The sequence below is a fragment of the Pan paniscus genome, chromosome 12 (assembly GCF_029289425.2).
Source record: "Pan paniscus chromosome 12, NHGRI_mPanPan1-v2.0_pri, whole genome shotgun sequence".
Classification (NCBI taxonomy): domain Eukaryota; kingdom Metazoa; phylum Chordata; class Mammalia; order Primates; family Hominidae; genus Pan; species Pan paniscus.
Window position 1 is genome coordinate 52,206,059 of NC_073261.2, and position 15,648 is coordinate 52,221,706.

General features: G+C 42.3%; 1 protein-coding gene across 3 annotated transcripts in view; it reads left to right on the top strand.

The window, feature by feature from the left end:
• Window positions 1–15,648, top strand: part of MOB1A (MOB kinase activator 1A) — a 27,553-nt gene continuing 11,905 nt past the window's right edge. Inside the window, exons 1-4 of one of the 3 annotated variants that reach the window (XM_034953406.3) lie at window positions 1–1,622; window positions 7,403–7,569; window positions 13,030–13,123; window positions 14,787–14,920. In XM_034953406.3, the coding sequence (XP_034809297.1) occupies window positions 1,609–1,622; window positions 7,403–7,569; window positions 13,030–13,123; window positions 14,787–14,920 (409 nt within the window). In that variant the 5' untranslated portion in view covers window positions 1–1,608. Of the gene's footprint in view, window positions 1,623–1,783; window positions 2,169–7,402; window positions 7,570–13,029; window positions 13,124–14,786; window positions 14,921–15,648 lie in introns of those variants that run through there. The other 2 variants (XM_034953407.3, XM_063594590.1) reach the window with 2 other exon arrangements.

Below are 15,648 nucleotides of genomic sequence, written 5' to 3' on the forward strand. Positions count from 1 at the left end.
CGGGGTTTCACCATGTTGCCCAGGCTGGTCTCGAACTCCTGAGCTCAAGTGATCCGCCAGCCTCAGACTCCCAAATTGCTGGGATACAGGCGTAAGCCACAACTGTGCCTGGCCAGTAATGAAGCTTTGATACATGCTACAATATGGGTGCGTTTTAAAACATTATGCTAAGTGAAAGAAGTCAGTCACAAAAGACCACATAGTGTATGCTTCCATTCACAGTGTATATGAAATGTCCAGATTAGGTAAATCCATGTAAATAGAAAGTAGAGTAGTGGTTGCCAGGGGTTGGGAGGAGGGAGGTGGGTAATAAAGAGTAACTGCTAATAGGTATGGGGTTTCTTTTCGGGGTGATGAAAATGGCCTAAAATTATGGTTAGGCTGGGGGCGGTGGCTCACGCCTGTAATCCCAGCTTTGGGAGGCCGAGGCGGGTGGACCACTTGAGGTCAGGAGTTCAAGACCGAGACCAGCCTGGCCAACATGGCGAAACCCCGTCTTTACTAAAAAAAAAAAAAAAAAAAAAAAAAAAAAATACAAAAATTAGACGGGTGTGGTGGCGCACGACTGTGATCCCAGCTACTCGGGAGGCTGAGGCATGAGAATCACTTGAATCTGGAAGGCAGAGGTTGCAACGGGCCGAGATTGCACCACTGCATTCCAGCCTGGGTTACAAAGTGAGACTCTGTCAAAAAAAAAAAAAAAAAAAATTAGTGCTGATGGTTGGCACACTTTGAAAACATAAACAAAGCCGGAGGCAGTGGCTCACACCTGTGATCCCAGCATTTTGGGAGGTCAAACCAGGAGGATCCCTTGAGCTCAGGAGTCCAAGACCAGGTTGGGCAACACAGTGAGACGCCCGTCTCTGCAAAAACTTTGAGAAAATTAGCTAGGCGTGGTGGCAGGCACCTGTGGTCTCAGCTACTCGGGAGGCTGAGGCGAGAGGATCACTTAAGCCCAGGAAGTCCAGGCTGCAGTGAACTGTAAACTCCAGTCTGGGCGACAGAGCAAGACACCTCAGAAAAAAAAAAAAAAAAAGAAAAAACCGAAAAAGACCACTAGAGGGTACATGTTTAAAGGACAGATTTTATGCTATGTGAATATATTTCAAGTAAAAATTAAATTAACAATTTTAAAAATTGCAGGAGTACGCAGCGCTTATAGAGGTCCCTGCATAACCTAGGGAGCGGGATCGAAACCCAGCAGCACCAAGATAGACTAAGAGCAGGACCAGCCACTGCCCCTTCCGCAGGACCGCCATCCTCGCCACGCCTCCGGGGGAGGGAGGTCCTGGCTTGGAGAGCGATGATTGGCCGAGTTCTAGGACGAGGCGGAGCGAAAGGGGGCACGTCAAGTCCCTCCCGGCTCAGCGAAACCTTAGCTCGCGAGATTTTGTTGGTTCCGCATTTCGGGTCTGCGAGGTGGGGTAGGCGGGCAAGGCGGGCACCGAGGTTTGCAAAGGCTCGCAGCGGCCAGAAACCCGGCTCCGAGCGGCGGCGGCCCGGCTTCCGCTGCCCGTGAGCTAAGGACGGTCCGCTCCCTCTCGCCAGCTCCGAATCCTGATCCAGGCGGGGGCCAGAGGCCCCTCGCCTCCCCTCTGAGGACCGAAGATGAGCTTCCTCTTGTGAGTGGGGTCGGGCCGCGGGCGCCGGGGCTGCGGGCCGAGGTTGTGGGGGAGGCCTCCCCGGACCTGAGGCGAGGGCTCGGCCTGGGGGCCGGGGCGGGGGCGGGGTAGCTGGCGTTTGTTTTGCCTCTGTTCGTGTCCGCGGGGGAGGCCGAGATGTTGGGAGAGGCCGACAGAGATGAAGGTCGAGGTAAAGGAAACGGAGCGTGAAGGCTGGGGAGTAGAAAGGCCCCGGGGCCGTCGCGCCTCCAAACTTTTCCGCCCGAGCGCCCCCGAGGGCGGGGAGACGATCTGGGGGCGGAGCCGCGAGCCCCCAGTTTCTCCTGTCTCGAGCTTCTAGAAACCGTCCTTGCCGACTTAACTCGTTGCTCGGTTATAGGTCCAGTTTCATTATTGTCGGTGTTAAATGCCGCCCCAGGAGAATGTGCGTTGCCGCAGTTTGAGAAGCTTGAAGTTAAGATGCTGGCCTTGGAGTCGGATCGTTCTGTCCAGTTCTGATTCTGCCCACTTACTGGCTTTGATTTTAACCAACTTCTCTTGTCCTCGGTAGAATCCTGTGTTTTTAATCATTATGTAATATACCATACAGCATTATTATATAGTACATTGCAGTATTATTATAAATAATTTGGAAAGTTAAAATTAAAACAAATTCATAGTCCCATTACAGAAACACAATATTGCCATTTTAGTGCACTACAGCAATTAACTTGATAGGCATACCTTAGAATCTCATTTTAGAGATAATGCCTGAGCCCAACCAAACAAGGCTAAAATGAAAAAGCTTGTAAATTCCCTGATGATTCTTATGCACATTAAGGTTTGAGAAGCATTGCTCTGGCACAGTATTTTTTATTCTCAGGTGTCTCTCTCTACCTTGTATATTACTTAAATGTGTGTTTTGTGATTGAATAATTATCCAGTTTTAGTTATGGATGTAATCCACATGCTTGACATTTTTATTAAATACAATATAAAAACACTATATAGTTTTTTTAAATTTTTTATAACCAGAGTTTACCCACTTTATTGTGAGAAACTGGGATTCCTTCCAGTATTTACTATTATAAAATAGCACTACTCAGAATATGTTTATCTGTGTCTCATTTTCCCTCCTTTGGGTTATTCTCGTAAATGAATGGTCTCTAAAATACGATTACCTTGTCAAAAAGCCTGTATGATTTAGATTTAACTTCCATATTAATAGAAGTATTCCTTCCTCCTCCACTTTTTTCTTACGAGTTGATATTTAATTAGTGAATGCACAGTTGCTTTGTGGACCTTAATACGAGACTTTTTCTTTTTTTTTATTTTTTGAGACGGAGTTTCGCTCTGTCCTCCAGGCTAGAGTGCAATGGCACGGTCTTGGCTCACTGCAACCTCTGCCTCCGGGGATGGCACGGTCTCGGCTCACTGCAACCTCTGCCTCCCGGGTTCAAGCGACTCTCCTGCCTCACACTCCCGAGTAGCTGGGATTACAGGCGCCGGCCACCACACCTGGCTCATTTTTGTATTTTTAGTGGAGACTGGGTTTCATCATGTTGGCCAGGCTGGTCTCGAACTCCTGACCTCAGATGATCCACTCCCGCACTCGGCCGAGACTTTCTTTTTTTAAAACTTGGCCTTCTTGATGGACACTTGAGTTGTTCCCGCTTTTTGGCCATTATGAATAATGCTGCTGTGAACATATCTGACAGGTTTTTGCATGGATGTATGTGTTCATATCTCTTGGGTATATACTTAGGAGCAGAATTGCTGGCTTAAGTGGTAACTGTTTAACCTTTTGAGGAACTGCCAAACTTCAAAGTGCTGCACCATTTTACATTCCCATAAGCACTCTATGAGGGGTCCAATTTCCCCACACCTCTCATAGCACTTGTTAATTTTCTTTTTTTTAATAGTCATCCTAAGTGGATGTGGAGTGGTATCTCCTGATTTTGATTTGCATTTCCCTAATGACTAATAATGTTCAGCATTTTTTTCGTGTACTTATTGGTCATTTGTATATATTCCTTGGAGTAAAGTCTATTCAGATCTTTTGCCTGTTTTTGTTTGTTTGTTTGTTTGTTTTTGTTTTTGTTTTTGAGACGGAGTCTCGCTCTGTCGCCCAGGCTGGAGTGCAGTGGCTCAATCTCGGCTCACTGCAAGCTCCGCCTCCCGGGTTCACGCCATTCTCCTGCCTCAGTCTCCCAAGTAGCTGGGACTGCAGGCGCCCGCCACCATGCCTGGCTAATATTTTGTGTTTTTAGTGGAGACGGGGTTTCACCGTGTTAGCCAAGATGGTCTCAATATCCTGACCTAGTGATCCGCCCACCTCGGCCTCCCAAAGTGCAGGGATTACACGCGTGAGCCACTGCGCCCGGCCTTGCCTGTTTTTAAATTGGGCTGTCTTTTTGTTTTTGAGTTGTAAGAGTTCTTTATACATTCTAGATACAAGTCTTTATCACATCTATGATTTGCAAATATTTTCTTCCTTGTTCAATAGAGTTTTTTTATCATGTTAAAAACTTTTCAGATATGATTTTTAGTGTTTTCATCATTCTTTTTTACCTCCTTTTTTTTTTTTTTTTTTTTTGAGACAGGGTCTCACTCTGTTGCCTAGGCTGGAGTGCAGTGGTGCGATCTCAGCTCACTGCAACCTCCGCATCCCGGGTTCAAGCAATTCTCCTGCCTCAGCCTCCCAAGTAGCTGGGATTACAGGCACTTGCCACCACGTCCGGCTAGTTTGTGTGTGTGTGTGTGTGTGTGTGTGTGTGTGTGTGTTTAGTAGAGGCGGGGTTTCACCATGTTGGTCAGGGTGGTCTCAAACTCCTGACCTCAAGTGATCCACCCGCCTTGGCCTCCCAGAGTGCTGGGATTACAGGTGTGAGCCACTGCACCCGGCTCTTTTTTACTTCTTAATCAGTCTTATTTAAATTCCAAATTACTCAGGTAAAGTAAAAGTCCATAGTTCTATTCCATTCCTCTTCCTAGAAGTAATCACCAGTTTTGATGAGTTTAGTTTTTGATATTTTCTATGCATTTACAAAATGGGCTCCTGCTGTACATTTGGCTGTGTATTATGTTTAACCATGTATTAGATCTTTCCCTGTGAATACGTGTACTCTGTCTGGTTTTCTTAACTTCTCTACAATATTCCATGATATGGATGTACCATACTTTAATTCAATCCTCTACTGATAAACTTGAGGATTGCTTCTAGGTTTCTCCCTATTAAAAACAATCTTGGAAAAAAATTCTTATCCATATCTAGAGGAGATATTTAGAAGTAGAATGGATGGCTTGAGGAGCTTTTCAGTGTTAATAGATACTACCATATTGCCCTCCCAAAATGTTACACTTTATACTTTCACCAGTAGTGTATTAAAATACTAGTTTCTCTGTACCCTAGTCCAGTGGTCCCTAACCTTTTTGGCACCAGGGACCAGTTTTGTGGAAGACAATTTTTCCATAGATCTGGTTGGGGAGATGGTTTCTGGATGATTCAAATGCATTACATTGATTGTGCACTTTATTTCTATTATGACATTGGAATATATAATGAAATAATTCTACCACTCATCATAATGTATAATCAGTGGGAGCTCTGAGCAACTAGACAGTCCCATCTGGGGGTAATGGGAGAGAGTGACAGATCATCAGGCATTAGATTCTCATAAGGCACATGCAATTTAGATCCCTTGCATGCACAGTTCACAATAGGGTTCACGCTCCTGTGAGAACCTAATGCCTCTGCTGATATGACAGGAGGTGGAGCTCAGGTGGTAATGCCAGCAATGGGGAGCAGCTGTAAATACAGATGAAGCTTTGCTGCTTGCTCACTGCTCATCTCCTTCTGTGGGCTCCAGTCTGTGTCCTTGGGGTTGGGGGCCCCTACCCTAGTCCACATTTAATGTAATCATTTAAACTTTCGACATTCAGATTAGGGAAAAAATAAATCTTACTTTAATTGAACAGTTTTTCACATGCTCATTGATTGTCATACTTCTGAATTGCCTATTCATCTCCTTAGCCTATTTTTCTAAAGGATTCCTTATATTCTTAATGAGTTACAGAAGTCCTCTATTATCCAGTTCATCCTTTGTAAAATATGTTACAAGTACTTTTATTTGGTTACTTGTCTTTTTGCTCTGTTATGGAAGTTTTAATTGATACTATTTGAAATCTGTCCACTTTTTCTTTGAGGTGTCTGAGTTTTTTGTAGGAAGACTTTATGGATGGTGTGAGATAGGAATAAAAACATTTTTTCCTCAATAACGAGTTGTGCCTGTCTCATTTATTTTCCCTATTATAAACTTAAAGATGTTAGTGTTTCTTTTACTGTGGTTTGCTTTCAAGGCGTCCCAAATATTTTGATATAGAATTCTGGATTTTTGAACTAAACCTCCCTGCGCCATTTTCTTTTTATCTTCCCCACCCCCCATTCCGCCTTACTATGTTGTCCTGGCTGGTCTCAAACTCCTGGGCTCAAGAAATCCTCCCGCCCTGGTCTCTCAAATGGCTGGGATTACAGGTGTGAGCGACTGCACTTGGCCCCACCATTTTCTTTTTTCTTTTTTCTTTTCTTTTCTTTTTTTTTTTTTTTTTTGAGACGGAGTCTCACTCTGTTGCCAAGCTGGAGTGCAGTGGTGCAAGCTTGGCTCACTGCAACCTCCGCCTCCTGGGTTCAAGCCATTCTCCTGCCTCAGCTTCCCGAGTAGCTGGGACTACAGGCGTGTGCCACCACGCCCAGCTAATTTTTGTACTTTTTTTTAGTGGAGACGGGGTTTCACCATGTTGGGCAGGATAGTCTCGATCTCTTGACCTGGTGATCCACTGCCTCGGCCTCCCAAAGTGCTGGGATTACAGGTGTGAGCCACCGCACCTAGCCATGGCCCCATCATTTTCTATAGCACTTTGGGAGGCTGAGGCGGGTGGATCACTTGAGGTCAGGAGTTCGAGACCAGCCTGGCAAACATGGCAAAATCCCATCTCTACTAAAAAAAAAAAATTAGCTGGGTATGGTGGTGCATGCCTATAATCCCAGCTACTCGAGAGGCTGAGGCAGGAGAATCGCTTGAACCCAGGAGGTGGAGATAGCAGTGAGCCGAGATTGTGCCACTACATTCCAGCCTGGGTGACAGAGTAAGACTACATCTCAAAAAAAAAAAACACTGAAATTGAGGCCAAAAGAGGTTCAGTCTCTCAAGAAGACACAGTTAGTGTCAGATCAAGAACTAAAATCCAGGATCTTTCTCTGTACCAGACTTCTTCAGAGGGCATAGTAAAATTGCCTTATTTGTGGAATTGTGCTGCTAATCTTGCTTTTACGGGCAGGGGCAAAAAAGCATTCTTGTATTGTGATCATCATCTTCCTATCTTGGCATTTTTCAGAGAGTGTTTTTTTTTTTTTTTTTTGAGACTGAGTCTTGCTCTGTCACCTGGGCTGGAGTGCAGTGATGCGATTTCAGCTTACTGCAACCTCTGCCTCCCAGGTTCAAGCCATTCTTCTGCCTCAGCCTCCCAAGTAGCTGGGACTACAGGTGTGCGCCATCATGCTTGGCTAATTTTTGTATTTTTAGTAGACGTGTGGTTTCACCATGTTGGTCAGGCTGGTCTCGAACTCCTGACCTCAGGTGATCCCAAAGTGCTGGGATTACAGGCATGAGCCACCATGCCTGGCCCAGAGAGTATTTTTTATTTTATTTTTACAGGCTACTTTATATACCTAAAATTATATTGTTCTACCTGTTCTACTTCCAGTCTTAAAAATTCATATACTTGCACTTTTAATCTTACAGCAGCAGCCGCTCTTCTAAAACATTCAAACCAAAGAAGAATATCCCTGAAGGATCTCATCAGTATGAACTCTTAAAACATGCAGAAGCAACTCTAGGAAGTGGGAATCTGAGACAAGCTGTTATGTTGCCTGAGGGAGAGGATCTCAATGAATGGATTGCTGTGAACAGTAAGTTTTAAAATGCAACTTTGCTGTTTTATAGAAAGGTTTTGCTAAAATCTCTTTGTTAATGAATTTTCTTTTACAGATAGAACTGTTTTAATATAACAAATTATCTGTAAAGAAACATTAAGTACAAATACATCCAAAGCTATGTTGCTCTTTTCAGAGTACTAGGTGGTAGTTTGTGAGGTTGAGTAGAGGGAGCTGAGGAGAAATGATGAGTGCTTTTGGGCAATTTCTAAGAAGAATAGTATGAAAAGCTGAGTAAGGTCAGATAAAAGATTGATAAATGAAAAGATGATGCCTGTTGTGGTCTGTGACTTTGTAGCAAATCCATCTACACAGTTTTACTTCCACTCCCAGCAGTACTCATCAGCCTGCATATCCAGAAAAGTCAATTGCAGTTCATATGGACAGTTGATTGTTGTGACTTAGAGTGGCAGAGGGAATTGAGAGATTGGGAGAAAATGGAGGGATCTGAGCTGAAAGTCACTTTAAGTTCAAGAGAACAAGTGCATGACATGGGACAATATGCTAAGGCTAGAGATTTGAATGTGAGAGTCTCTCATTTCTGAGATGAGATCATTTCTGGGTAATAAAGTTTAAATTAGAGATTTCAGATGTTCCAGGAATAAAAAGTTTAAATAAAAAGTTTAAAACTTTTTATTTATTTATTTATTTATTTTTGAGACGGAGTCTTGCTGTGTTGCCCAGACTGGAGTGCAATGGCTCAATCTTGCTTCACTGCAACCTCCGCATCCCGGGTTCAAGCCATTCTCCTGTCTCAGTCTCCTGAGTAGCTGGGATTACAGGCACACGCCACCACACCCAGCTAATTTTTTATATTTTAGTAGAGACAGGGTTTCACCATGTTGCCCAGGCTGGTCTCGAACTCCTGAGCTCAGGCAATCTGCCTGCTTTGGCCTCCCAAAGTGCTAGGATTACAGGCATGAGCCACCACGCCCAGCCTAAAACTTTTTAATGGAAAATTTCAAACATACAAAAGTAGAGAGACTAAGTACAGTGAATTCCAGGTATTCATTCCATTACCCAGCTCCAACAAATATCAGTTTGTGACCAATTCTTCTTCTATATGTCACCCTGATTATTTTAAGCAAATCCCAGACATGATGTTTTATCTACAAATATTTCAGTAAGGTATGTCTAAAAGACAAGAACTTGTAAAGATAATGACAATGCCATCCTCCTTTAACTTATCAAATAACTGGTCAGTGTTCACATTTTTCATGACTGTCCCATAAATGTTTATTTTTAATTTTTTTTAATTTTATTTTTTGAGATGGAGTCTTGCTCTGTCACCCAAGCTGGAGTGTAGTGGCGAAATCTCGGCTCACTGCATCCTCCGCCTCCACCTCCCGGGTTTAAGCAATTCTCCTGCCTCAGCCTCCCCAGTAGCTGGGATTACAGGTGCCCGCCACCACGCCCGGCTAATTTTTGTATTTTTAGTAGAGAGGAGGTTTTGCCATGTTGGCCAGGCTGGTCTCGAACTCCTGACCTCAAGTGATCTGCCCGCCTCAGCCTCCCAAAGTGCTGGGATTACAGGCGTGAGCCACCGCACCTGGCCAAATGTTTTCTTTTAAAAATTTTTTTGCTTTAAAAATCTATGCTTTGTTTACATCAGGATCCAAAGAGGCCTGTGTGTATGCTTCTTGAATCTCCTTTTTTTTCTTCAGAGATGGGGTCTTGCTTTGTTGCCCAGGCTGGAGTGCAGTGACATGATCATAGCTCACTGCAGCCTCAACTTCTGGGCTCAAGTGATCCTCCCACCTCACCCGTCCGAGTAGCTGGGACTACAGGCTCACACCACCATGCCCTGCTAATTTTTTTTTTTTTTTGAGATGGAGTCTTGCTCTGTCGCACAGGCTGGCGCGATCTCAGCTCATTGCAACCTCCTCCTCCTGTGTTCAGGTGATTCTTCTGCCTCAGCCTCCCGAGTAGCTGGGACTACAGGTGCCCGCCACCACACCTGGCTAATTTTTCTATTTTTAGTAGAGACGAGGTTTTGCCATGTTAGCCAGGCTGGTCTCGAACTCCTGACTTCAGGTAATCCACCCACCATGGCCTCCCAAAGTGCTGGAAAAAACCCAGCCAAAAAAAAACCTTTTTTAAAAAACTTTATTCAGGGCCGGGCGTGGTGGCTCACGCCTGTAATCCCAGCACTTTGGGAGGCCGAGGCAGGCGGATCACGAGGTCAGGAGATCGAGACCATCCTGGCCAACATGGTAAAACCCCATCTCTACTAAAAATACAAAAATTTAGCTGGGTGTGGTGGCACGCACCTGTAGTCCCAGCTACTTGGAGGCTGAGGCAGGAGAATCACTTCCCGGGAGGTGGAGGTTGCAGTGAGCTGAGGTTGTGCCACTGTACTATAGCCTGGGCGACAGAGCAAGACTCCATCTTAAAAAAAACACACACACAGAAACAAACAAACAAACAAAACTTTATTCAGATTATCATGTGTTATTCTGAAGGCATTTATTGACCTTCAGCCTTAGATTTTTCTTTGAGACTTAACTGCTGTAGATCAGCAGTTCTCAAATTTTTTGGTCTCAGATCCACTTACCCTCTTAAAAAATTATTGATTCCCATAAATATGTACCATTCTGTGTTAATTAAAAAAGTAAAATACAAGCTGGGCATGGTGGCTCACGTCTGTAATCCCAGCACTTTGGGAGGCTGAGGTTGGCAGATCACTTGAGGTCAGGAGTTCGAGACCAGCCTAGGCAACATGGCGAAACACCATCTCTACTAAAAATACAAAAATTAGCTGGGTGTGGTGGCACACACCTGTAATCCCAGCTACTGAGGAGGCTGAGGCAGAAGAATTGCTTGAACCTGGGAGACGGGGGTTGCAGTGAGCCAAGATTGCACCACTGCACTCCAGCCTGGGCGACAGAGTGAGACCCAGTCGGCGGAAAAAAAAGGTAAAATACAAAAAATACAAAAAAAATTATTGAGAACCCCAAAGAGCTTTTAATTATATTGGGTATATCTAGTGATACTCTGTTAGAAATTAAAACTGAGAAGATGTAAATAGTTATTTTTATTTTTTATTTTCTCTCGAGACAGTATCGCCCTGTCGCCCAGGCTGGAGTGCAGTGTCACGATCTTGGCTCACTGCAGCTGCCTCCTGGCTTCAAGCAGTTCTCCCACCTCAGTCTCCAGAGTAGCTGGGATTACAGGCATGTGCTACCATGCCCGGCTAATTTCTGTATTTTCAGTAGAGACGGGGTTTTGGCATGTTGGCCAGGTTGGTCTAGAACTCCTGGCCTCAAGTGATCCGCCTGCCTCATCCTCCCGAAGTGCTGGGATTACAGGCGTGAGCCACTGCACCCGGCCCAAATTCATTTTAAAATAACAATAATAAACCCATTACATGTTACCATAAATATGTTTTTACGAAAAATGACTATTTTCCATAACAAATTTTAGTGAGAAGTATGGCATTGTTTTATATTTTTGCAAATCTTATTTAATGTCTGGCTTAATAGACACCTGGATTCTTATATCCGTTTCTGTATTCAGTCTGTTGTGATATTACACATCATGGAGCCTCTGGAAAACACCATTGTGCCCTCTTGAGAGAGTAAGAGTGAAAAGAACAATTAAAATGGTTTGACCTTACAGATCCTCCCTCAGATAGGGGATTCCTGGACCACATTTTGAGAATAGCTCTTCTAGACCAAACCAACTTCCACCTGGGCATATTTTTTGTTTTGAGTGAATATTGAATACCTAAGTGTTACTTTCTTAGAAAGATGACTAAGAGGAAGATTTATAAGTGAGGGAGTTTTGTATAAAATTCCTTTTACAAGATAGCATTTAAAAAAAATCTATTTGTTTTTTAAGAAACTTGGAAAATACCTAGTTGTTTTTAGGTACTTCTTTAGACAGGAGACTAAAACTTTTTATTTATTTATTTTTTTGAGACAGGGTTGTCCAGGCTGGAGTGCAGTGGTACCCTCACAGCTCACTGCAACCTTGAACTCCTAGGCTCAAGGGATCCTTCCACTTCAGCGTCCTGAGTAGCTGGGACTACAGGCGTGTGCCACCATGCCTAATTTTTTAAAATTTTCAATAGAGACCGGGGTCTAGCTGTGTTGCCCAGACTGGTCTCAAATCCTGGCCTCTTAAAGTGCTGTGATTATAGGCGTGAGCCACTGCACCTAGCCTAAAACATTTTTTGAAACTTTCCAAGGCTTATATGGTTCTCTTTGCATAGAGTATACTCACTCAGTAAAGTTTATTTACTCACCCCCTTCCTCTTCCATTTTATTCTGGATCTAGCTGAAGCTCCCTCAGGAAGTACCCCCTGACTACTTCCAACTCTTCATGACTTTGCCTTTTCTCTGTAGCATTTATCGTTGGCCTTTGGATCCTGTCTTCTTATATCTTGTACTATTATTGCTATTTTTATTTTGAGACAGTGTCTCTGTCACCCAGGCTGGAGTGCAGTAGCGCCATCACAGCTCACGGCAACCTCAACCTCCTGGGCTCAAGCAGTCCTCTCGCCTCAGCCTCCTACATAGCTGGGACTGTAGGTGTGCACCACCACGCCTGGCTAATTTTTAAAAAATTTTTGTAGAGATGGAATCTCACTCTGTTGCCCAGGCTGGTCTTGAATTCCTGGGCTCAAGCCTCCTACCTCAGCTTCCCAAAGTGCTGGGATTACAGGCATGAGCCACCATGCCTGGCCATATCTTATATTATTCATCTCTTTTAATTTTGTCCTTTCTGTTAGCTAGAGACTCCAGGGCAAGGGACTTTATCTGAAGTATTTTGTCCTCAGTATGCTGTAGACCTCAAAAACAAATGTTTATGATTAATTAGATCTTTTAAATGCCTCTGGATACAGCTGGTGCACCTTCTCCCTCACAGTATATTCCACAACACGTTTTGTCTCTTTCCTAACACAAATGGTATTATCTGGTCCAAATTGGTAAACTATGGATTTTTCATTCCCTTGAATATAATCATATTGTATATCCAAAGGATATAATAGTCATCGTTAAGTTAGAATTATCTCCAGTATCTTATTTTTCTGCTGTTACATGCGAGTGGATCATGAGGTCAAGAGTTCAAGACCAGCCTGGCCGACATGGTGAAACCCTGTCTCTACTAAAAATACCAAAACAAAATTAGCCGGGCGTGGTGGCACGCACCTGTAATCCGAACTACTTGGGAGGCTGAGGCAGGAGAATTGCTTGCACCCGGGAAGCGGAGGTTGCAGTGAGCCAAGATTGCAGCAGCCTGGGCAACAGAACAAGACTGTTTCAGAGAAAAAAAAAAAGTGTAGTATACTACAAGTTACAGTATCATTGGATTATTGAATGTCTCAAGGGTTCAGCTAAGAACCTAAATGTATTGTCTGTTTTTCCTTCAACTGAGAGGTCTCATATTTTGTGTTTACACAGACATTTTAACACAATTCTATTATCTCTGCAGCTGTGGATTTCTTTAACCAGATCAACATGTTATATGGAACTATTACAGAATTCTGCACTGAAGCAAGCTGTCCAGTCATGTCTGCAGGTCCGAGGTACATATACTGCCTATTATATAGGTGTTTGGATTAGTTTTACTTTATCACCAATTGATAGAAGTTAAACAGTTAAGATTTGTTATCCATTTGTGTGAAGGTGATTCAGTTTTATTGGTTCTTGACTACTCACCTGTAAGCTTTTAGTTATTGTGTAATTTTAAAATTTTATTTATTTTGAGACAGAGCCTCGCTCTGTTGCCAGGCTGGATTGCAGTGTGTGATCCTGGCTCACTAACAACCTCTGCCTTCCGGGTTCAAGCGGTTCTCATGCCTCAGCCTCCCAAGTGGCTGGGATTACAGGCCTGTGCCACCACTCCCAGCTAATTTGTGCATTTTTAGTAGAAATGGGGTTTTGCCATGTTCCCCAGGGCTGGTCTCAAACTCCTGGCCTCAAGTGATCTGCCCACCTCGGCCTCGCAAAGTGCTGGGATTAAAGGTGTGCGCCACTGCACCTGGCCAGCTATTAGTTATTATTAAATACTTTAGTATGTGGGTACTCCCTGTTTTCATTTTTATATTGCATCATAGTAAGTCTGAATGTTTTATTATAGGAGTAAACAGAAATTTGAGTTACATTTGTCTTGAATTGCAAACATTTTATTTTTTCAATTTTATTAATAACATTTATGTTTCCTGTTTCTAGTTTTTAAATGAATTTCTTGGAAGAGTTTTTAGTTGATCTTTTAATATTTGATTATTTTTTCTTGTGCTTATTTAGTATTTAAAGCAGCACAATTTAGAAGTAATTATCTGGCTTGAAGATGCTAGATTTAAAAACGTTTTGACTTTAATAAATTTCAAGAAATACTGAAAAAGATGGAACTCTATCACTCATAATATTAAGTCCATCATATGATGGGATTAATGTTTGCTGTGTTTCCTTCCAGTTTCTTTTTTTTTTTCTTATAATAAATGACTGATTTTATGTGATGATAGATGTTATCAAGATGTTTGCTTCTTAGAAAAGATTGTCCTTTCTGACTTTGCTACAAGTGTAAAGGAAAAAAGATCCCTAGTGAGTTTGTAGTTCTATTTTTATTATAATATTTTAGGAAGAATGTTTTTATTTTATATTGTGTTAAGTTTTATTCTTCAAGCTTTAAAAGAAATGAAAATAAACAGGAAAATTGAACTTACCTATGGCTCAAATGCTTTACACAGTGATGTTTTGTATAACTCTTGTTAATCCTTCTAGCTCAGCAAAGGTAAGGGGGGAAAGTATGCATGCCTAATGTATATCTCTAACACCTGGCCCCCAAAACAGAGTTTTATAATCTTGGGTCCATTGATGATAATAAATTGATGACCAAGAATCTCAGAAGAATGTAGTGGATCCATCGGCTCCATACCCAGCCCTCAGGAACCTTCTGCTTTACAGGAATGCAGTTCCTTTGTGTTTCCCAGGGCTGTGTTGTTAATAAAACATCTATCCTGGCATTGCCTCCTGCCACATTATCTCCCTTTTTTCTTCCAGTTATAACTGTCACTTTCTGGATAATTACATAGGGAACTCACAGTAATCTTCAGTAGAACTTAAGGTGATTTATTAAAGTTATATGTAACTTCTATTGACAAAATGTGAATGAACCTGTTTTAATCACAACTTGCACATTTGTTAATATTTTTGAAAAATTTATCAGTAAAACATTTTTCTCTTCAGATATGAATATCACTGGGCAGATGGTACTAATATTAAAAAGCCAATCAAATGTTCTGCACCAAAATACATTGACTATTTGATGACTTGGGTTCAGGATCAGCTTGATGATGAAACTCTTTTTCCTTCTAAGATTGGTGAGTTAACATTGTGGAAGTATTCTTTCTTTTTTTAAAATTTTATTTTATTAATATAAATAGAGTTGGGGGGGTTTGCTGTGTTGTCCAGGTTGGTCTCAAACTCCTGGCCTCAAGTGATCCTCCTGCCTTGGCCTCCCACAGTGCTGGGATTACAGGTTTGAGCCACCGTATCCAGCCTGTTTCTCTTTTTGAATGATAAATCTGCTCTTTTTAATATTGTTATACTTGTAGAGACTGCCAAATTCTCCTCCAAAAAGTTTGTACCAACATGTACTCCCCCCAGCCCTGTTTGTGTTTGCTTGTATTTCTTCACCAACACTGGTTATTACTCATTTTTTAATATTTTCTAATTTGGTTAAATTTCTGTTTTAATATGCATTTAAAAAATGTTGATGAGATTGAGCATTTTAGCCTTTTTGTTTTATTGATCATTGTGTGTTTTCTGTTTATATCTTTCATCTATTTCTGCGTAAAGGATATTAGCGCTTTGTCGTATGTGTTGTATATCTTTTTCCCCGGGTTACCTTTTGTCTCATTTTGTTCATGGAGTATTTTTGCTATACACAACCTTACTATTTTGTCCTATTATATCTTTTATGACTTGATTTTAATATAACAATTAGAAAGCTTTTCCCTGCTTCAAGATTATAAAAATATTTATTCATGTTTTCTTTTTTTTTTTTTATTTTTTGAGACAGAGTCTCACTCTGTTGCCCAGGCTGGAG